We start from the raw sequence: 22,244 nt of genomic DNA on the forward strand, positions 1-22,244 counted from the left end.
AAAACGTGTAAAGTACATTTGACAAAAACAAACCGTTTCTGATAAAAAAATAATTTAAGAACACAGTTTTTCTACTATAAGCCTTATTCACAGGACCTGCTCGGGGGGGCTGACCCGTACGGGTTCTGTGGCTTTCTGGGTAGTCCGGGTCCATGGAGGGTTGTAGAGAGGAGCAGCTGCATCTTAAGGAGAGCACAGGCGTGTCTTTTGAAGCTCGTACGGCCACCTCAAGGGACGCCATGAAAACAGAACGTACCATTGTCGTGTGTGTGGGAAGTATATCATAAAGAATTCATAAGGATAAAAGAAGTTCCCACACGTATGACGTACGGGTGATGCCGTTGTACGGCCTCCTTCCGTCACACTCTGGTTAGTAAGGTGTGAGTTCTGGCTCCTTACTGACAAATGCTGCACGCACGGTATGTGCACGTGATTTATTAGTGTCTGTAGGATGTCCACACAAAGTACACTCTGATTATCTAAGCTCCTCATTTCTAACAGGCAGCAGCAAGGAGCGCGCACGTGTCACGTGAACAGCACTAAGGGGCTATTTGTTCAGTCTGCAGGAATTGGGGGGGTTGAAAAATAAAAAATCCTTTGTCTCACCTACTTCCCCCTTACGTGTTGTCTAAGTGTTCACTATGACCTGTCACCAAATGAACGTAGAAAAAATGTGCATGAATATTTTCTCTCTACGGGGTCACTGATGTCAACCACCTCGATCTTTCCGGGTCACCGGCGTGCCCAGTACAGGTTTGACCAGACAGCTGGTATCCACCTGTAAGGGCATTTGGGACTAAGGCTTTAAAGTAGCTAGAGCAACATCTCTCTGAGCTTTATTACAAGAATCTTTTCACCTTTGCGATGTCCAAGTGCTGCTCATGACATTGCACAGCGTTGTTGAAGTCTCCCAGAGCAGTGTACACAGCACCCATGTTGCCCAGCTGGCGGGCCTCCGTTAGCCGGCACTGGTCCTGTCGTGCCAACAACACACACTGCTTATGGCTGGCCAGCGCGTTAGGATAGTCCCCGATGGCTGTGTATACATGTCCCAGACTGCTGAGGGCGCCAGACGCAGCCTGAAATCACACAACACTTTTCTCACCATCAGGAAGGAGGAAAACTTCGTAGAGAAACAGACGGAACTGCTGCGGCTAGTCTGCTCCAAACCTGAGCTTTTTCCCTCTCAGGACATGTAAACAGATAGATAATATTAAACTGAATGTTTGCATCAACAACAAACTCAGAGCTGAAACATGCAGAAAACAGGCATTAGGTCTGATACTTAACAGTCAGGGGTTGAAAGCCTGTCTGTTTCCTGATTAATACTGGGGTATTGATCAGCATAACTGTTACATATTTGATTAAAACATCAGAAGGGAAGATGGATATCCTTCCCAGGATGGTGGAATCAACTGGAGACAAAGACAGAAATAACTCAGTGTCATCTGCAAAGAGGAGGATTTGGCCTGAATAGTTTGTTTACCAAGCAAACAGAAGGATGCAGCACGGAGCTCTGAGAAGAGGTCAAGAAAAAAATCTAGCAAATGCACAAAAGATATATTATACTAGTACAATAAACAAGGTACATGTGTACACCAGCCTCCCTCCCCTTTAAAGCCCAGCTAAACCAAATGAAACGGCAAATAACATTTCTAAAATCAACAGAAATGTAACTCCAACCTAAGCGTGAAGAACGGGAGCGGGGAACTCCAGGCAGGAAAGAACCAAACTGAAGGTGACAGAAGCAGCTCAAGAACCTGACAACCACGGAAAATGTTGGAAAAGGCTCTGATCTTCTAACGGTGTCAGCCTGTCACACCTCTCCCAGTGTCCACCAACAGAACGTCCCTTTGTCACCAATGATAACGAATGCAGGTCCATCAGCACAACACAAATGTCATTACTAGTAAAGATTTATCCGCAGAAAAGCTTTCAAACCAACTCTGCTTCTGTGATCCAAGCATCAGAACCCAGACGCATTAAGCTTTAATAGAAAACATGGTTTTATCTGAGCCTAAACGACACAATAGCAGCAAAAATATCTAAAAAGAACACGTTTTAGTCATATGCAAAAACATCGGTACTTTGCAGACAAAGTACTTCTTAATTTCACTGCTTTGACAAGCAACAAATTCACACGTTGGAGCTCTTTTGTCCTCCATCCTTCAAATCTGACACCAACTTTTCTGCTCCATTAAATAAACTTGAGATTTCAGTCATTTTCTGCAAAAAGCTTCATTCAATTTCCATCTTCTAAATCCACTTTGTCCCTTTAGGGGTCACGGGACTGCCGGAGGCTATCCTGGCTGCTTGTGGGCGAAGGCCACAATCACACACCCATGCACATTCACATTTACACCTAAGAACAATTTAGCAGGGGTGGGTCGTCAGGGCTATTAAGGCCTTCCCAGAAGGCCTAGAAAATGTCTGAATCATGTTGATTATATTTTGTCTATGCATGCTCATTAAATCATTCCAAATGGTCTGTCCATTCCCTTTAATTGAGTTTATTAGGTTATGCTGAATTCAGACAGAGATATTTCTACATTGGAGTTTTTAACCAATCACAATTCAGCTGTCCTCTGTTGCCAGGCAGAGTCACAGCAGTCACATTGATTTTGCATTAGAGGGCCTTCACGATCCCTTCTGAAGGCCCTCTAATGCAAAATCAATGTTACAATTCATTTCCTTCAACCAATCAGATTCTGAGTTGGTGTCAGCAGGGCCTTCTAGCAGGCTTAGACAATGTCACAGTATTCAGACCTTCTGATTGGACAGAAGTTTCAGGAGCCTTGTCCAGTTTGACACAGATCCACGGAGCACTTTATGATGTGTCTCGATTAAAACATACTGACAGTAATGTATCCATTGAGGATTTAGCAGGAGAATCTCCCACTGATGTCCTCGACTTCCTTCATCAGAAACATCTGAGTGAATCATGAAGCAGCCGTACAGATTTGTGTGTTTGGACTGACCGTCCCCGTGTCCACGCCGTCTGTCCAGCTGACATTTTCAGCTCTAAAAACTTCAAACCTACGCAGAAACACAACTGGACAGACTGGGCTCTGAGCACAGGCCTTGATGGAACAGAAAAGGCCTTCTGGATGGAACTGATGACCATGAGGGATTCAAACGCAGCACAACTGAAGGCCCGGTGTGTAATGGAAGGTCCACCATTGGAATTAGAGTAACCAATGAACCTATGAAGCATGTTTTTGGACGGAGGGAGGAAGCTGGAGTCCCCAAAGAAAACCCACTCAAAGGCTTTATGTTCATAACAAATATACTAACTATTTATATACGTTTCTATGTTTATGAGCCGCAGGTGAAAGACTCATGGGGGGTCGCACCTTTATTTGGGTATTAAGGGGTGTTTTGTTCTGTTTACCCACAGATGAGGTAGTTTTATGTACTTTAAACTGTTGCTCTATGTAAAAGGAAAAAGACAGACTTTCTGTAAATGTAAGATTCATTCAGGCAAAAAGTTTTTTTAAAGGTAAAAACGTGAGACTCCTCTGTTTAATAAAAGCATGATAGAAAATCAGGACAATCGTTCGTTTCTATGAAGAAACTCGAAGGGAAAACATGGCGGGTAATGTCGGCAGAAGGGTTTTTAATCATTGTTTGCGATATTCTACATGATTTTATGACTTCAAATTGATGAAAGAACTTTCGAAAAAGTGAAACTTTAAACTTTAAGGCCATTTATTAAACACATATAAACATTTGTATGACTTCTCATTCTATTAAGCGCCAAAAAAGTGACCTTTAGTGGAATTTACCGTCTCTAATTACCATCAGGACTCTTCTCATGTGCTAAAGAACAAGAACTTCCAGTGAAGAGACGAGCACAAAAAGATCCAGAAAAGAGAAGGAAATAAAAAAAATGACGGGAGGCCTCTGAGCCATCGAGCGGTCAGACAACAGTTTGATTTCCCTCCAGGACTCCAGGTTTCCTTCCAGAATACAGAGGAAAATGGAATCTTGTTGTGTCTGCGGCTCTGAGCTGTCACAGCAAACGTCTGTGTGGTTCATCCTGTTCACACATCTTCGAGAAAGAAAGTGACAAGAAGAAAAGTCCCAATATTCTGCCTGTCATGACTGGATATTTGTTTATGTTGGAACGAGGTTGCGGCTCTCATGAGAAGAGTCGATACAAAAATATTATCAAGCCGAAGTTGAGAGTCTGATGGGGGGGGTCTGAAGAAGATGTTAGAGACTCGTTATCGAAATAAATTAGTAAGATGTGACCGTTAAAAACATTATTTTCCCGTTAATTCAACACTAAATATTGGATTTTATTATTTTTCTTTGGTTTCATATTTTTGAATCATAATGGATTTAAACTAATTTCATTGCTATTTTATGTTTGATTTTTGTAGTTCTTTTATTTATGGTTATGGTTTTGAATGATTCTCTTTCATCCAGTTTGGTTTCAAATATGAATGTTTCACATGCTGAGTGACAGCTGTCCATCAGCCGGTCTGAGGCGCCTCAGGCTGAACACGGCCCATCGACAAACCGCATGGCGTGAAGTCATTTCACCATCCGTCCAGACCGTCGGCCTCATCCCAGGACTGGAGTGACCGAGTGTGACGTCATCCATACAAACCCAGAACAGCTCCAACCAAATCAAGTCAACTCAGCCGCCGTTTTTTCAGGATACGGTTGCCGCCTTGTTAAAGCCAGAAGTCATCAGTGAGCAGCGACCGGTCCGAGTCATCGTTTCTATGGCAACCACTCTCACCAATCAGGAGTGGGCTTGTTGGAAAGCCACACCTCCCCCCACTTAAAAGTGGCCTGCACGAAATCTGTCAGCCAGCAGGCTCCACCTACTTTTTTAGAGGCATCTGATTGGTCAGTTTATAACTTAAATAACTTGAACTGCACAAAGCAATGAGGATTATCAAGAACACGTTAAAAATGTTTCATTTTTGTTTTATTTATTAAAAAAAAAGTTTTAGAGCACAAATGGTTATTATCTCTCATGTTTATGAGATTTTGGCTTCTGTTTGGAGCATGAGGGGGGAGGGGTCAGTCAGTCCAGGTTTTATATAAAATCAATGGTCCAAACAAATGAAAACACATCTAAACTCTGCTGTTTTCAGCATTCTAAGTACTCCAACTCAAAGCCTCATTTGTGTGTCTGCAACCCTCTGACCGCTACTGTGATCAAACTGTACACAACAAACACACACTGTGATACAAACATGTAAAAATAGAAGTTAGAAAGACATTTTTCCGTGTCCGGTTCTTTCAGGTCGGATAGAACACGTTCCGTTCCCACATCCTAAAACAACTCACAGGTACAGCTAGAAAACAGGACGCATCATGAAACCCACAAACGGTCACGCTGCATCCCAACTGTACAACCATCAAACCCTCACAGCACCTTTAACACGGGAGCCCCAGCTCCAGCGTGGACGCTCTCTGAATGACCCCAATTCTTCTACTGTTGACCCAATCACTGTGATTCCAGCAGAGTCTGGAGCTGAAGCTAATGCTAGCGGCTTTGCAGATCAGCACAAAGCTGCTTTTCTTCAGAATCAGTTGGAATGACGTTAATGACGTAAACGATGGACAGAGTTATGGTACCTCAAAGAACGTGTCATTTCCTGTCGTCGGCTGGAGCTGAAAGGGTTAAATGATAAAAAGCAGGACTGCTGCAAATCAAACAGACAAAGAAGTTCTGACATGTGAGATTTGGTGGGAGCTTCAACACCAGAACAAACCTCTAAACACCGTAGAGACAGATGAGTTCCCATCTTTTTGTTGAACTGAATGTGCTGATGTGCAAACGTCCCACAATGAGTGGATCAAGACATCCTAAAAATCCGATCAAAAGCCTTTCAAACAGACTTTGGAACGTCTTGGTGCAGAATATGAAGGAAGAGTTGGTTTGTGGCGACTTACCTCGCGGTTCTTCAGCTTCATGGCCAGAACCAGCTGGTTTCTGTGATTGGCCAGAGCTTCTCGATAATTACTTTTGGAGAAGAAGGCAGATCCGAGGTTCCCATGAGCGCGGCATTCACCTGACTGGTCACCTGTGGATGAAACCCAGAGATTGTTGATGGGTCCAGCCTCCCTCCCTCCCTCCCTCCGGTCCGGTCCTCTGTACCTAAGGCCTTTGTCACCTCCAGGTCTTGCTGCATGTAAGCCATGCTCTTCTCCACGTTGCCTAGAGACCAGTACGCCGAGCTCAGAGCAGAGAAGACGGAACCACGCAGCTTTAGGGAGCAGGTGCCGATCTTGAGCCCCGCCTCCAAGACAACGACCGAAGCCTCAGGGAAGCCGTGGGTCAGCAGCTCCTGACCGATGACGGACACGACCACAAACGGGCTTTTGTCCAGCTTCATCGCCTGCAGCTGCTGGTAGGTGGACTCAAGAGCGTCTGTGGGATGAATCACAGGGAAATCTTTTTGGCTCTGCAGGTTCAGGAAAAGTTGTGTTTTCTGTCCATGTTTTCCACCAACTGCTGTCATCAAACCTCAGCTTCTTTCATTGTTGTGTTCATTTCCATCACGTTGGATTTTTTCCTCATCTCCCTGCTGACTGATGAGACATGCTAACAAGAACAAATCCAACTTTGACAGCAGCAGAGAAGAAGACTAAAGTCCAGCATGATCCGGATTATCTGTTAGATTTGGGTTCAGGATGCGTTACTGTAACGTGACCTTTTTGTTTTTCATAGAAATGAGCCTATTTGTAAAACAAATAAACAGCAGAAACATCTCTAGAAGCTCTCCCTGCTACTGTCCTGAGCAAAGGGGGAACTGTCATTCATTAAAGACCCCCTCCAATGAAATAGGTGTTTTTGGTGTTTGCTCCGCCCCTTTCTGGTCATCCACCTGCAGACCAACAGATCCATGAAGGTCATGTTTTCCTGGTCTGAGCTGGAATCTGGATCAGAACTGGACGGATGGATGGATCTGATGTTGCTGCTGTTTCTGTTGCTCTACTAATGTTAGGGTGGGGGTGTGAAGGGCTGTAAGCTAGTGGGAGAGAATGTAAACAAATGGATGATGGGAAATGAGCACAGCCTTACTCGACACCAACAGCCCCGCCCACAACTCAGAGGTGAATTTCTGATGAACTCCTGCCGCTCTGCAGAAACTATGTCCTGGAAAACGACACAGGATTTTTGATTTAGGCTAAAAACAGCATCATCGTCACTAAAAGACTGGGAACACTTTGGAAATAGATCAGAAGATGATCCGAGCGGAACTTCAAATACCAACTGAAATAATAAATGTAACAAACAAAAAAGTTTTTGATAAAAGAAAAAAAAAAGACCTTTAATGACCTTTCCACCCATCCCTCCATCTTCTTGGCCCACTGCATCCCTTTCAGGGTGTGGGGTGCTATCCCAGCTACTGATGGCTGAAGGTGGGGTCCACCCTGAACAAGCACACCTAGAGGCGCAGTCACCCCCTATTTTTGGACGGTGGGAGGAACCCGGAGAGCTCGGGGAAAACGCACACATCCATGGGGAGAACACGCAAACTCTAGCTCCGTCTGTCCTTTCCCATCTGTCCGTCTTTTTATGTCCAACAACAGTTTCAGTTATGATGCGTTGGGTGATTTGCTACGTTTTTGCTCACCTCATTTAATAAGGTCTACCCGTATTATAAAGACTTGATCATCAACTAGTTTAGCAGTATTTCACTAGAGCAAGCACTTATTTGAAAATGATTAGCAATACACGAGTTTTTCTCTCCAAAAAGTTGAGAAAATTAGCAAAACATTTTGGGCCAAAAATGTTTTTGAGATTTTATAGAAGCAGCCATTTTGAAATGAGCAGGAGAAGTCCTTCTACTGCCCCTAGTGGAATTATGATGAACTACAGGGCGGGAAACAAGGTTTAAGGTATTCAGAAATCATTTTTTATCACATATGATACGATGGATTACGCGGCGCTAAGATCTCAGATCCAAAGTTTAAAGTTGCAGTGAGGAAGAAAAAATGAGTGGCCGGGATGGGCTCCGGCAGCCCCGTGACCCCGGAAGGGAAAAACGGTATGGACAATGAATGAATCAATTTCCTGGTCTCAATTTTATTCCAAAGCTGATCTGATGAAGCCCTCGGCGTTCAGAAATGTTTCCCCTGAGAGGACCTCTGTAAACTTTAGAGGGATAAACGACGGGAGACTCCCTGCTCTCGACTCCGCAGCGCCCTGCTGTGGCGAGCCGGTCCTCTCTGCGGCCGATCCCCCGCTAACTCAGGCGCTCCTCGCAAACACTTGAGGCTTTCTGGCTTTGAAGATTAGCAGAGATCAAGTGTTACGGACGGTTGCCCCTGGGGGGCTCCACCACCTCCTCACAACCATCAGAGCAGCAGTTATTGCTCTCCACTCTCAGGGAGTTTCCTCCTTTCTTCATGCAAACCCGCTGCACCTTCAAACAAGGCCACGGCTCTGCCGGCCCAACCACAACGGCCTCCAGCAAATCAACGCATCCACTGCAAATGCAGAGGAATAACTGGGAACGCTCAGCGCTGCATCAACTGAGGCTGAAGCTCGCCAACTTAAAGACAGTTCCCAGGAAAGAGATGTCTGTTCATCATCCTGAGCCAATTCCAGCTGCCAGCTATCTTAGATGGTCTGCTTTCTCTCTTCATCTTCACGTGTTGTAGAGGAGATCAATGAGACGTCTACCTCCTGAATAAATCATGCTGAACTGGCTCTAATAAAGCTCCCATCCTCCAGCTGTCCTTCAGCGTTACAGACAAGTTCTTCTGTTTCTGCTCAAGAAACTCAAAGCAAACAACACTTTCTGTTGGAAACTCGCCTCAAGTTTGGGATTTTCATTAAAAAAAACACATTTGTAGCTGATTTTTGTTTTGTCTAAAGATTTTCTCATCTTTACAACCTTTGAGGACGGAGAAGAAACCACCTGATTCTGTGAATTAACCTGACTCAGCCACAATTGTGAGACAGAAGAGAAACTCCTGAAAGTCAAGCCAGCGTCCCAACTGCCCTGATGGGCAGATCCAGCTGTCTGGGGGGGAAAGGGTCAAACCTTTGTCAAGGTGGTAGAGCGCTCACTGTAGAGAGGACATGGACGTGCTGCAGACGACGGGTCGTAGTGAACTCTTCTACAACGCCTTAGGCCCGGTTTGTACTTCATAGGGATTTGCAATCGCATGGGTCAAAAGGCCATCAGAGGCGAATCGCCCCAATCGCTACCAAATGTGACACAAGCTGATGGTGTCGTCCGTGATTGGAATTGGAATAAAGCTGAAAAACAGCTTTATATGAAATAAAATAAAACACCAAACCTCTGACACGCTGCAGACAGTGGCGTCATCAGGCTTACTCAGACGTTTGTTATCGCGGACAGTCCCAAGTGAAACCGGCCAACTTTAGTGTAAACTAGACCTCATGATTGCCGTCTGGACGCAATACGATGATGTGATACCAGTGGCTGTGAAGTACAAACCGGCCGGTCATTTTTCTAGGATGTAGTTTCTGCAGAGCAGCAGTAGTTCATAGAGTGTTTCCCGAGAAGCAACCCCGCCCCCCTTCCCCTCTCTTTTGCTGAGAGCTCAGAGCAGAGAGCTTGTGGCCAGCCCAGCAGATTTTCTACATCGCAAATACGATCTTTTTTCAAACTGCATTTTTTTCGTCTGCTCCTGATTCAGGACGATTTCAATAAAGAAATAATTGTCTTTATCTTTGTCCTTTATCATCAGAAAAATGCCACAAAAACTCTATTTTCCTCGCAGTGGGGCAATAGGAAAAGGGTTTTAGCTCTTAAGGATCCATTGGACCTCAGGATCAGCCGGATGTGACCCACAGAACTTTACTTTCCTTCTAAATTGTTAATCCCTTTTTGTGTTGTACATAGCACGGCTCCACTATGATGCTTCTTCTATGGTTCTGTGCATGACCTCCAGTGCTCCACTTCCTGTCCGGCTTTGGTCTCCATGACGACGTTTCATCGCGCTTTCCTTGTGAACGTCATAAATGCCATGGATGAGTCGAGACTGTTTTTTGGAATCAAAGAAGGTAAACAGCAGGAAATTGAATCTTAAAAGTTTCAAACTATGTTTCGTAACTGCAGTATTTCAATTATTTGAAGAATTTCAGCCAATTAACGTTCAACATTTTTTCAAAATAAATTTTTTTTTCAAATGTTTTTTTCTTCAGAGTTTTGTTTCAAAAACACATTTAACCCATAAGAACCCAGACATGTGGAATACTCTACAAAACAACCGCTAAACACATTTCTAACATTTTTCTGTTACACTGACGTCCCCGGGGGTTCTTACAGGTTAAAGGTCACGGCTGGGGGGCGTTCCTGTGATGGGACCAGTGTAATAACAAAGCATGTTTTTTGTCTCATTTTTCTTATTTTTTTTCGGTGAAACGTTTGAGTTCTTTTCTCTTTGTCACATCACGCCTCTGAAGGAGCGCCGGTTCCCGTCATGCGTTCAGTTTCCCGTCGGCCTCTCGTGTGGCGCTCGTCGGGCGGTGAAGCCGCCGAGGCAGAGAGCCGAGCTCAGGCAGGAGCGTACCTCTGAGCGGGGACTTCATCGCCGCCTCCACCATCCCCACCAGCAGCTGGAGGCTCTTGGGGTCCTGTGCGAGGCCCGAGGCGAACGCCGCAAGGGCGTCGGCATGGCGACCCAGGTACTGCAGGGCGACCCCTTGACGAAAATAAGCCTGCAGGGAGAAAGAAAAGCATTTCCGTGACGGACAGATTCCACATATCTACAGAAAACAAACAAACACATTCAGAGAGTCAGGCGTGTGATTCTGTACACATGTGGATAAACACTCATGTGGAAAACAACACGCCTGCAGTTCAGACGACCGTCAAAATGATGAAAATCTCTAACGCAGCCCCCAAAAAATGTTAAAATCCACTGATGAAACCAAAACACACATAAAGGAGGTTTCCACAGGAAGTTCTGAAACTATTATGGGATGCCCAAATGGCCTGCCATTTTGTGGCAATGTGTGAAATTTGGCGATTTTTATATTTTTACATATTAGAAAAGAAAGGTTCAGGTTAGTTTAAACGAACTTCATAAAATTTTAGGCAAACAGGTTATGTCTACACAACCAAAGTTTTAGTAACTCCAACTAGCTAGCTCTGTCTGTCTGCAGCTGTGACTGCAGCTCTGTCTGCAGCTGTGACTGCAGCTCTGTCTGCAGCTCTGACCGCAGCTCTGTCTGCAGCTCTGACCGCAGCTCTGTCTGCAGCTCTGACTTCAGCTCTGTTTGCAGCTCTGTCTGCAGCTCTGACTGCAGGTCTGTCTGCAGCTCTGACTGCAGGTCTGTCTGCAGCTCTGACTGCAGCTCTGACTGCAGGTCTGACTGCAGCTCTGTTTGCAGCTCTGTCTGCAGCTGTCTGCAGCTCTGACTGCAGCTCTGTCTGCAGCTCTGTCTGCAGCTCTGACTGCAGCTGTGACTGCAGCTGTGACTGCAGCTCTGTCTACAGCTCTGTCTGCAGCTCTGACCGGAGCTCTGTCTGCAGCTCTGACTTCAGCTCTGTTTGCAGCTCTGTCTGCAGCTCTGACTGCAGGTCTGTCTGCAGCTCTGACTGCAGGTCTGTCTGCAGCTCTGACTGCAGCTCTGACTGCAGGTCTGACTGCAGCTCTGTTTGCAGCTCTGTCTGCAGCTCTGACCGCAGCTCTGTCTGCAGCTCTGTCTGCAGCTCTGACCGCAGCTCTGTCTGCAGCTCTGTCATCAATCTTTTGTCCAGCAGTGACAGCCACATTTCAAAGCTGTGGAAACTGTCTCCATCATTCATGCTGAGATTCTGGGCAAGCTACTTTCTGACCTCCACCCCATCACAATGGGTGAGCGTCAGATGAGATCTTCCCACTTGCCCCCCCCCCCCCCCCCCCCCCCCCCCGGGAGGAAGACATCAGCCTGATGAAGACGTTTATGTCAGTGGCGATGTCCACATGAATATCGGCGGAATTTATCTCTGTTTGTGTGAGGTCTGTGAGGCTGGACAGATGTAAACAAGTCAGAGTGACGGGAGCGGGGGGGGGGTCTGCCTCGTGTCTGTCAGCTTATTCTGGCTGAGATGCACAGCCGGGGGTGGGAGGGGCAGGCGGTATAACAAACACCCGCTCGCCGTCTGGTTTGTTTATGTTTTCTCCGTGCCTCTCTGAGGAACCTGCCTGTCAGGATGTATGCAAGCTCCCCCCACCTCCCCACCCACCCCCTCCGTGTCACTCAGGGACGATCAATAAAGAGGAGAGGACCCCCGTGGTCAGCTTGTGATGAATTATTCCTTAAACTTCCAGATTCCTGGAATCTCCAGAAAATTTGCAGATTTTAATGGAGACAATGTCTTCGTACCTGCAGCAGGTGTGACTCAAACTACCTTTAGGGAATCAGAAACAGCTGATGTTCGTTTAGGCCGAGCAAAGGCTGCACAGAAAGATTTCAGTTTGTAGAAACTAGAAACGGATCTGAACGGATGAAACCAAGAACCGGGTCGGTCCAGATCAGTTCTTTAGATCACGGCGACAGCAAGTCCCAGCAGATGGGTGCATGATCTATGGATTCAGTTATTCTATTAATCACCTTTTGTGGACTATAGAGTCCAATTTGAATCTGTTTCTGCTTTTATCTTTTGATTCATAACACTATATAATCTTTTTTAAATGATTTTATTAGTACTTAAATCCACTTATGAACATCATCTACAGCTTTTCCTGAATTATAATTAAAATATAGATAGAAGCGTTTTAGTTTATACAATAAATGTTTGCCCTTTTGTTTTAGCAATATTTTTGTGAATATTTTGTTTAAACTACATAAAATTAACCAAAAGGCAAAAAAAATGTATTACATTTCGGCAAACAATCAGAGACAAACAGTCTTTGGCAACACAAAATCAGTAAATATTAAATATTGTTTTAAAACTTAGAATGAACTAAATTTTGAAAAACTAAACCTCAGAAAAGCATCAAACCAAAAACATTACAAACAGTTGTTTTTTTAAATGACTTGTTTTATTCTCTAGATTTCTAAAGATGCAATAAAAGAATAGTTTTTCATCACTCCTGCTCTACAAATTAATAATGTTTTGATGAAACTTTCATTAAAAACTGTCAAAACTCCTCAAAGATGCTGAATAAGCAGAAAGCAAACAGAAACCTCTGGACCTCAAACATTTGGCTTCAGCATCCGTCCGTCTGCAGCCGCGGCTGTTCTGTCCTCTGATCCGGGTTTTGGTTCTAGACCAAACTAAATAGAGCCCCCCCCATGAAGGGAGGGGGGAGTCACGTGTCGGAGCAGAGGAGGATCACCGCATGAACAGATGCTTCAATTAGCGCTCGTAAGTCCCATTAAAGGCGAGCAGATGGCGCTGAAAGTGGCGAGCAGACATGATAGAGATGGATGTCTGTGGAAATCGGGGAATCGAACAGACGACACGATCAGCCTCCGTTTATCAGGACTAACTGGATTGAAGCTCGTCTGCTTCATGAATGAACGGGGGGGGGGGGGGGGTTGGACACACATTAATATTAGTGATACTAATGAATCAATCTGTTCACTGTCATTAGTTTTTGTAATGGTTGACGATCTTTTAATTTATAGTAGAATGATCAAAAATGAGGATTCAGGAAGCAGAAACCTCAGATCAAAGGATTCTTTTTATCACCCATAAATATCCGGTTTTCTCTGGATGCAGATTTTAAGGGCAGAAACTTGGATGACCCCCTCAGATTCTCGGTTCCTGCTCTGCTCCTGGTCTGGTTCTACAGGAGGAGATGGAGGAGCGTCCACATCACCCAGGAGTCTCATTGGTTCCCTCAGTCTTCTTCTCACTGGTCCACCTCTGTAACCAGGTTTGAGGGTATCCAACTGGCATGTGGTCTGAACACCCGGATCAGCACCCGGATCTAATATCCTCCCTGAACCTGCAGTCTCTGTCGGACCCGCCTTCTGGAAAGCACGTGTCCCAAAACATCTGGAATCAAACGAACGGAAAAATTCCGAACAACTGTCGAACACGGCGGAGGGAGTGTGATGGTGTGGAGCTGCTCAACCAGACTAAAGTGAAGAAAGACGTCTGCCCTTCCTTCACGCTAAAGTGAATAAGCGAGTGATGAAACCACAAAAGGAACAACACAACACGAGCACAGCACAACACAACTAGCCACTGGGCCCCCGGTTCATCTGCATGATAATTCATCAGTTTCGCTTTGACACTAACAAAGAATCAGTAATCGAGTTTGAGTGGCCATAACCGCCTTTTCCCCGGGGACCAATAAACAGCCAGCTGTGGGCTCTACCCCCCACCCCCCACTCCAATCTGCAGAGCTTCACAGGTTTGTGTGCGACAACGACACATGCATGTAAGAATATATAAAGTGAATTATGGAGGTTAAGTAAATAAAGTGGAAATGCCATCTTAGGTTTTTCTGTTATCAGACACGGTTGTGTTGTGTGTTTGTTCACATACCTGACATGTTTCGACGGCGTCTAACAACAGAAGAACCTAAGAAGTATGTTAATAATACAGACACTATGAACATTACTGAACTTCAGAGGAAAAACATAACTCTGTCAGTTAGGAGGCTGTTCCATTAAGGCCTCAGTCACAGAGGTTGACCCGTGTGGTAAAAGTATTCGTGAGGATAATGGAAGTTCCACGCACTCATGATGAACAGGTGATGCCGTCGTACGGCGTCCTTACGCCACACTCTGGTCGTTAGAAAGGCGTGAGTGCTGGCTCCACACTGAAAAGTGCTGCACACGTGTGATCCGTGACACCAAGGTCCACACAAACCGACCGTCTGATTTCATCATTTCTGACAGTCAGGCGGCAGCAGGGGGCGTGCACGTGTCACGTGAACAGCTCTAACGGACGCCTGCGTCTCACACCCATGCTTCCCCCTTACTCACCCTTACATATTGTATGAGTAAGGGTCGTCAAAGTGTGCATTATCAGAAATTAACGCACGCCGTGGAAGCCTGAACCGTCCAGCGCAGAGCACACTTTGGAGGCCATGAAGCCGCTTAGACCATGGTCACTTACTAAAGACAGAAATATTCAACCAGGTTTTAGTTCTTTATTCTTGGTTTTTTTTCCATTAGGATCGCTTTTTTCACTAAAAGTGGACTATTTGTTACGTGGCACGTTGTCAGGGAAAGGAAAGCGATATCTATGCTGATGATCAAGTTGTGTTAAATAAATCATCAGATCAGAGAGAAAGTTCTCCTCTTACCGCCTGTTTTTGTCCAGATGATGAAGATAAAGGTTGTTTTAAAGAAGACATCGCAGTGATACAGAAAATTTAAGCTAGGTGACCGGAGACGTGCAGTTATCACTTTTTAATGCACACCCAGCAGCCAATCAGAGTCAAGTATTCACCTGGACCGTGGTATATGTGTTCTCCACGACCTGCAGCATGAGCGTAGAAAACGGTCCACCACCTTGATATATCGTCACCTGTGTGGTCCCGTACAGGTTTAACCACTTTTTCAACCGCATCCACCCGTGAGGACAGTTGGGACAGAGACTTTAGCTCTAAAGGGGAGTCCAGACATCCTGCTGGTAAAACCATGTATTCACATTTCAGGGACAGGATGGACTCTAACAGAACCAGCTCAGCATGAGCTCAGCACTGAGGTGCTGTAAGATGTTACACATTATTTTTCCATAAACTGTGGAACATTTAAAGACTCTGAGCTGTTGCCCCAAACCTTTCTCTGCCTACATCAGCAACACAGATGCAAACAACTGGAAAATACTTTAATTTGAATAAAAACATCCAAGCTGAACGGGAAAACGATGAAATCCGTGGTGTAATTAGGATCAAAGGCTCATGGGAAAAACCAAGCGATGTGGTCAGCTGTGTGAATTCAGAGACTTTTCTGTGGAGGACAGAATGAGGACAGAATGAGGACGACCGTCCTGCCAGGAGACGAACCCAAACGGTGTTCAAGCCTCAGAACAATCAGACATCGTCTGTAAAAGCTGCAGAAAGCAGTCGCTGTTTTTAGAAAGAGCTCATGAAAAGATGAGTCTGTGCGTCGGGCACGGGAGCAAAGCGAGCCGTTTAGGCGCTCCCCGCTGAGATGATGACCAGCCCCCCCCCCCTGAAATGTGAAGAGTGGAGGTCACCGTGAAGAAGCAGCTGACACCCCTGAAGAGCCTCCCTCTGCTGCTCCAACACCTGACCCCAGACGTCCCCCACCGAGTGCATCACAACGGCAGGACTTCACCCTCTGAACCCCGAACAGAGCGCTGGGATTTACGCATAAAAGCCAGAACCATGAACACACCTGCAGCCTATATTGGAAGCTGTCACTCACACAGACAGAGCGGCTGGCTGATTGTTTGATTGGCTCATGACCTTTGACCCTGAAGAAATAAGACCCTCTTTTCAGGATGAAGACCTGAAGACAGACGAGTCTTCCTGCAACTCCACCTGTAAACGTAACCATTTGATTCCATGATTTATCATTATCCGGTTCATCACTTTTCTCAGATATTTATGTCTTACCAACACAGTTTCAGGTCATTAGGAATACTTAAGTATCAATAAGTCATAAGTACTTAATTATTATGTAAAATAGACAAAACTGTATTTTAGAAATCTTCATAGCACATGCAGATCAAGTATCAAAAGTTATTCTTTCTGTTTAATAAATAATGTTGTCGTGACGACTGATCTGCTAGCAAACCAGTTCCAGCGGTTCCTTATTATCGCAACATTTACCTGTGTCCAGGTGAAAACTGTGATTCCTTTTATTTTATAATTATTTGAGATGCTTTAAGGCTGTAAAAACGTCTCACCTTTTCTCAGACAGACATGAACATTTTCACACGTCTCTCTTTTGTTTAACTCTCACACTTCAAACCGTCATAGAAAGTCCAGGATTAGAGAATGAAAACCAAAAATCTGAATGTGATCAAAGATTTCTGTCGATGGACAAACTGAATGCTTTCTGTACAGAAGAATGGAGACTGACAGCCAATCAGGATGCAGAACACGATGAACTTGTTTTTTCTTTGTTCAGCTGCTCCAGACCGGCCTGTAAATGACTGAGGGCATAAAAAGGCTTCTACAGACAAAGGACTGACTTTTCCTTTCATTGAAACATTTAAAAACAGTCATCAATAATTCTTCTAAAGATGCTTGTTAATAAGAACTGGTCTCAGTGATCCGGAGCTTTCAAGCTCCTTCAGCAAAGCTTAGATGAGAACCACTTTCCAGGATTAAACTCTGACGCCTTAAGGATGAAGCAGAAGACATGAATGTAGATAAAGGTCATTTTTCCTCAGGTTCTGTTTCATATCCACCAGTTAGTCTCCTCTGATTGGCAGGTGAGAAAACTCACCTTTGACTACAGGTTTAGAGGAGAAGTTCACATTTCCATAAAACAGCTTCAGTGAGCGTTGGTTCTAATCCAAAACAGGTATTTTCACCCAAACAAAGTCCCTCAAACTAACAAATGACCCACTAACTTTGACCTCTGTGTGTAGCAGGCGGCTCACGACCGGCGCTTTATTTGAACCCTCTTTACCTTCACCGCGGGAATTAAGTCCTTTAAATAAACATGCTAACAGTTCTTTTAGTGCCTGCTGCTCAAACTCTGTGCTGCCCTAAAAATGGACCCCCGTTAATGGCCTCGGCACCCCCAGGTAGCGCTGGGCGATATGGCCTAAAATTAAAATCCATGTTTTTTTTTTAAATTCGATTTCCGACTTTTTCCCGACCCCCCCCCCCCACACACACACACACACACACACACATACACTTAAGGAAAGCAATAAGAACAAACAGCAGACAACTTAAAGCAAATTTTGATTTGATTTAATCAAACTCAAGACAGTGTAACCCCCATTTCTGGGATGAATAATAAATAAATTAACTCACTCTTGGAATCAAAGTCCCAGCTGTGTTTTCAGTCAGACTTATAAATAGACAAACATTCACCTTGAGAGTAGCACCATTTTCTGAAGGATTAACCATACAGTTCATATCTGGGGTCTAAGGTTTTAATTAAATTAATAAACCCCGTCTTCTCCACCGTATATATGGGTACCATGTCTTTGGCTACATGCAAAGCGACCACTTTGGTGATTCTTCTCCTCCGTGCCCCTTTCCTGTCATATGCGGTGCCTTCTGCAAAGGATGCGGCTGCAATTAGCTGTTTTTTAGCTAGGTTTTTTTTTGGTCTCTGAGGTTTTGTTCGCCTCGGAGAGACTGGCATTTTTCACATTCGGCTGGGTGTTAAGGGGGCGTTTTTGTCACTTGGGGGTGGTCTAGCTTTAGTTTATCCCATAGATGGCAGCACTAATTATCCAATATGGCAGCGCCCCCGTTTAATTCAAGAAAGGCCCAAGTCCAGAGACTCATATATATATATATATATATATATAAAACCCCTCTCACCCTCCACGGGTGGTTTCTCCTCCAAGCTCTCATATATATATATGCTTTTTCTGTGCTGTAAGTTCTTCTCATGTGAAAATCACTGCATTTGCTACCGTTTTAATCCACATTACAGCCGCCGTTTCTTTTTTTTTTTTTTTTTTTTTTTAACTTGTCCTGTCCAACAGCTAGGCAGGCAGATGAGAGCTGAGGGCCTCTTGGGTTGGACATATTTTATTTTAACAAGAGGGGTTATTCATCTTCAGACAAACCAAAGGTATGTCTGAATAAACCCCTTTTGTAATTGAGGCCAAAATTTATTAATTTCAATCATGTTTGAAAATCTTTGGTGTTGGACCGGACGGAAAAGGAAAGAGGGGAAGAAGAGGGAGGGACGTTAGAGAGAGGGGGGGGTGATAGTGGGGGGGGGGGGGGTAAGACCATGAAGCAGCATAGAGCAGACAGGTTTACTGGTTGTTTATCGTTACAGTACGGTTCAAATGTAGTACAAAAAGGGCGGGGCCTGTTCACACACACTCAAATATTATCAACACACCTGCTAGCCGCAAAAATGTCCACATGTCAACATGTACACAAAACAGATAGTGTTCACGAACGCATACCTATGCCTTTAAACCAACTAGTGTGAAATCTTTCATTCATTCAATCATGCAAACTATTAGTGCAAAGGTGAGCTAACACCTGTGCTCAGGTGAGTGTTTATGTTCTTCTAAAATGGATGGTGGAACGTGAAAAGAAGGAGGAGGAGCGCCCAGCCACCCCCACACGCAGACCCCCGCCGCAGCAGCAGCGGCAGCCGGAATTCCCCCAACGCCACACGGGAACAGGCAGGGAACAACCGCCCCCTGGGCGACCAAGACCGCCACCCAGGCCAGGACCAGCAGGACCGCCGCGAGGCCACCAGAGCCAGAGAGCAGGGAGGCGCGGAGGGAAAGAGAGCGCCGCCCCAGCCCAGCCAGGAAAGCAGCCCCCCCACCGCGCCGGAAGAGCCCAACGCAGGGCCCCGCCGGAGAAGGACGCCCACAGCCCCAGACGAGCACCCCACCACCACCCAGGAGTTCCGGGCATCCCCCCGCCCCAACCCCAGGTACGAGCCAGTCACCGTTTCTTTACTATTAAAGCCTCTAAAATAAAGTCCTTCCCCGCTGCCCCTGAATACTGCCCCCCAAGTTACAAAAACGCCCCCTTAACACCGAGCGTAAACCCTGTTGAGGGCGCAAAGAGGAATTGACCGCGCTGGATCACGGCTCAGTTAGGATTGCAGGCATGCAGTTTTAAAACACGGGTCGCTCGGTTAGAATCGCGCCTACGCGGTTGTAAAGTTCCTCACTTAGTTCCCGAAAACGCCGCTCAGTTGTCTTTACGCTCTTTCACTGTATGTCAGCCATAAAACGGCGTCTTTTCTGTTCCTCCGTTCTCTCACAGGAACATCACTGAGGAGGTGAACCTGCAGCCGCCGTTGACACAAGCAATAATTACAAACACTGGTCCAAAAGGGGCAATTCATCCTCAGAGTTAGTACCCTCCCCCCTGCTGCCCCCACGCCCCTATACCTGCTCCTGCTCCTGTTCTGTCATTAACGCTCTGAGCTCATCAGTGACATTGCCCAATTTAGGATCAATTTAAAGGAGCTGCTTGTACACCAGCAGCCCTGTGAATTGAGATGTCACGCCTATTGTGTGGCAATTACAATTCAATTTAGGAGGCGAGATGCTGTGGAATGTGATTATAGGCAGTAGCCGGTGTGGGCGTGCGTGACAGGCACAGCCAGCAATCTCCATGTGAAAAAATCTCCCACGTCTTCCTCCTTTCACATCCAAAGAGGCTTTCAGCTCGTCTTCCTCCGGAGACTTTCCACACTCGGGTGGTTTCGCTTTTTCGAGCGGCGTGACATTTGCACCTCCCCGCCGCCTCCCAGCGCCAGGCAGCAAATGAAACATACAACTACAAACGGCGAGCTGTTTTGATAAAGCCCAAACACGCCGCAGGATCCAGCCCAGAGTCTGCCATTGGAAAGCTGTCAACGTTTTATGTGAAGATGTCACGTCCTCAATAGCTTTTTTTATCTGAATTATTCACAGCAAACAGGCGTCCTCTGAGGCGCTGCGCACTTCAGAGTCTGATGAAAACTCAAAGAAAATAAGGGGCCAAACACCAAGATAAACCGCCGTTCAGGACAGATTTCTTTCTCTGGGGATGAGCAAGGCAGCAGAGGATTCAAACCATGCAGCGGAGAAAATCTCCTCAGAGCAATTAGTGTCTTTTCCTGGCAGCGTTTAGGTGTGACAGCAGTCAGAGGCGGCTTGAAAAGCTCGAGCAGATAAACAAATCCAGTGTTTTCTGTGAAAAATCATCAAACAAACAAAGAAGAGTTTCCTTCCTTTTTTTCTCCAGTTTGAATGTTTGTAACCATGAAGGCCTGAGCGCCAAGGCCACCGTTTCAGTTCCCACACAGCAGGGGGCGCTATTCTATCTTTTACTAGTTTTCTCATCCACAAATAAACGGGCAGAAAAAGAGAGTTAAATGTGTACAGTTGTCCCTCGCTGTCATTCACCTTTCGCGGTTTTTCATCAGATTTTGCGTGTTTTTTTCAGCGCGCGGTGTTCTTGGCTGTAGACTGTCAGTCAACGTCCTCCGTGTCGTGTCTTCTGTCCAGAACGCGTTCAGTTTGTCTCATGGACATAAATCTTTGATCACGATCAGATCAGATCTGTATTTTTATTCTATCATCCTGGACTTATTTCCTATGAAGGTTTGAAGTTTAAAGAAGACAGAAAAGTGTGAAAATGTTCATGTCTGTCTGAGAGAAGTGGATAAAGTGTGTCGTGAGGAGTTTTGCAGCCTTAAAACATCTCTGTTACTGTAACAACGGGTTCATTTTAGGACGCAACTCTCACGATAAACCAGGGAACACTGCAGAACTGACATCCTCCCTTTGCTAACCGGGCCAGAGTACAGTTCTCCATTCACACCGGATCCATACCGGGCCCGAGTCCAATGAACCGGAGCCACGTCTGCCAGGATTCCCTTCATCATGACTGGACAGAAAAGTGCATCCAGGTTCTGGTGTCCATGCCTGCTAACTTGTGAGGATGACATCATTTCAGAGGCGCTGTGAAAGTGAGAGGTCTTCTTCTGATCCCTGTCCTCCGCTGGGTTCTGCCAGAACCAATCCTCTTTCCTGTAGTTTGTCCCTGTTCCTGCACCAAAGGCCACTGGGAGGCTGGGACTGGGATCAATTTTATAGAGAGAACTGGTTACCATGGAAACCTTGTAAATTAGAGTAGAATGGATTTTGTCCCAGTCTAGTGGTTTGCAGTCACAGGATTAATCAAAGAGGACGAATCAGAGCAAACAAGCAGAGTGTGAACATAAGAGCAGATGTTTTTGGACGCCGTTCCTCTAGAGACGGCTTTTACCGCCGGAAGCCGTGGACGGCGCTAACGCTTGTCTACTGCCATTCAGGAAATGGGACGACCGCCCGAACTGCTTTGCCAAAAACCGGACATGGACACACGGCCCACTGCAGGCGGTTCCACATGTAGGAATCCCTGAAATGGAATCCAGAATAAGGAAGAAGGAAGAGTGACTTCAGCTTCAACTATCTTTACTAATCACTGAAATCTGTGTTCCAAACTGTTGGAAAACACTCAGAGACAAATAGGAAATAAGATCAAACTGTATTCCCATTGACAAAAGTCCAAACAGGCTGAGCACATTTTAGGAGAAATGCAGTCATGAGGCATGCCAGTCCAGAAAACCCACCACTGCTGGGTCAGCGCCACAAACACCTGATCAGGTAGGACTTTATGAATCAGCAGCATGACTTTTCTTCCTGCTATTCCCATCAGGACTCAGCAGACGC

The 22,244-nt window shown here is 45.6% G+C and overlaps 1 protein-coding gene across 4 annotated transcripts in view; it reads right to left on the reverse strand.

Moving 5' to 3' along the window:
• The window catches only part of LOC101169909 (tetratricopeptide repeat protein 28), a 111,499-nt gene that overhangs the window by 45,609 nt on the left and 43,646 nt on the right, over positions 1-22,244 (reverse strand). For all 4 annotated transcript variants that reach the window (XM_023960668.1, XM_023960669.1, XM_023960667.1 and 1 more), the window contains 4 exons: positions 10,519-10,666; positions 6,122-6,394; positions 5,917-6,047; positions 858-1,079 (listed from right to left, as the gene is read on the reverse strand). In XM_023960668.1, the coding sequence (XP_023816436.1) occupies positions 858-1,079; positions 5,917-6,047; positions 6,122-6,394; positions 10,519-10,666 (774 nt within the window). The remainder of the gene's footprint in view (positions 1-857; positions 1,080-5,916; positions 6,048-6,121; positions 6,395-10,518; positions 10,667-22,244) is intronic.

This window comes from Oryzias latipes, chromosome 12 (assembly GCF_002234675.1).
Source record: "Oryzias latipes chromosome 12, ASM223467v1".
Classification (NCBI taxonomy): domain Eukaryota; kingdom Metazoa; phylum Chordata; class Actinopteri; order Beloniformes; family Adrianichthyidae; genus Oryzias; species Oryzias latipes.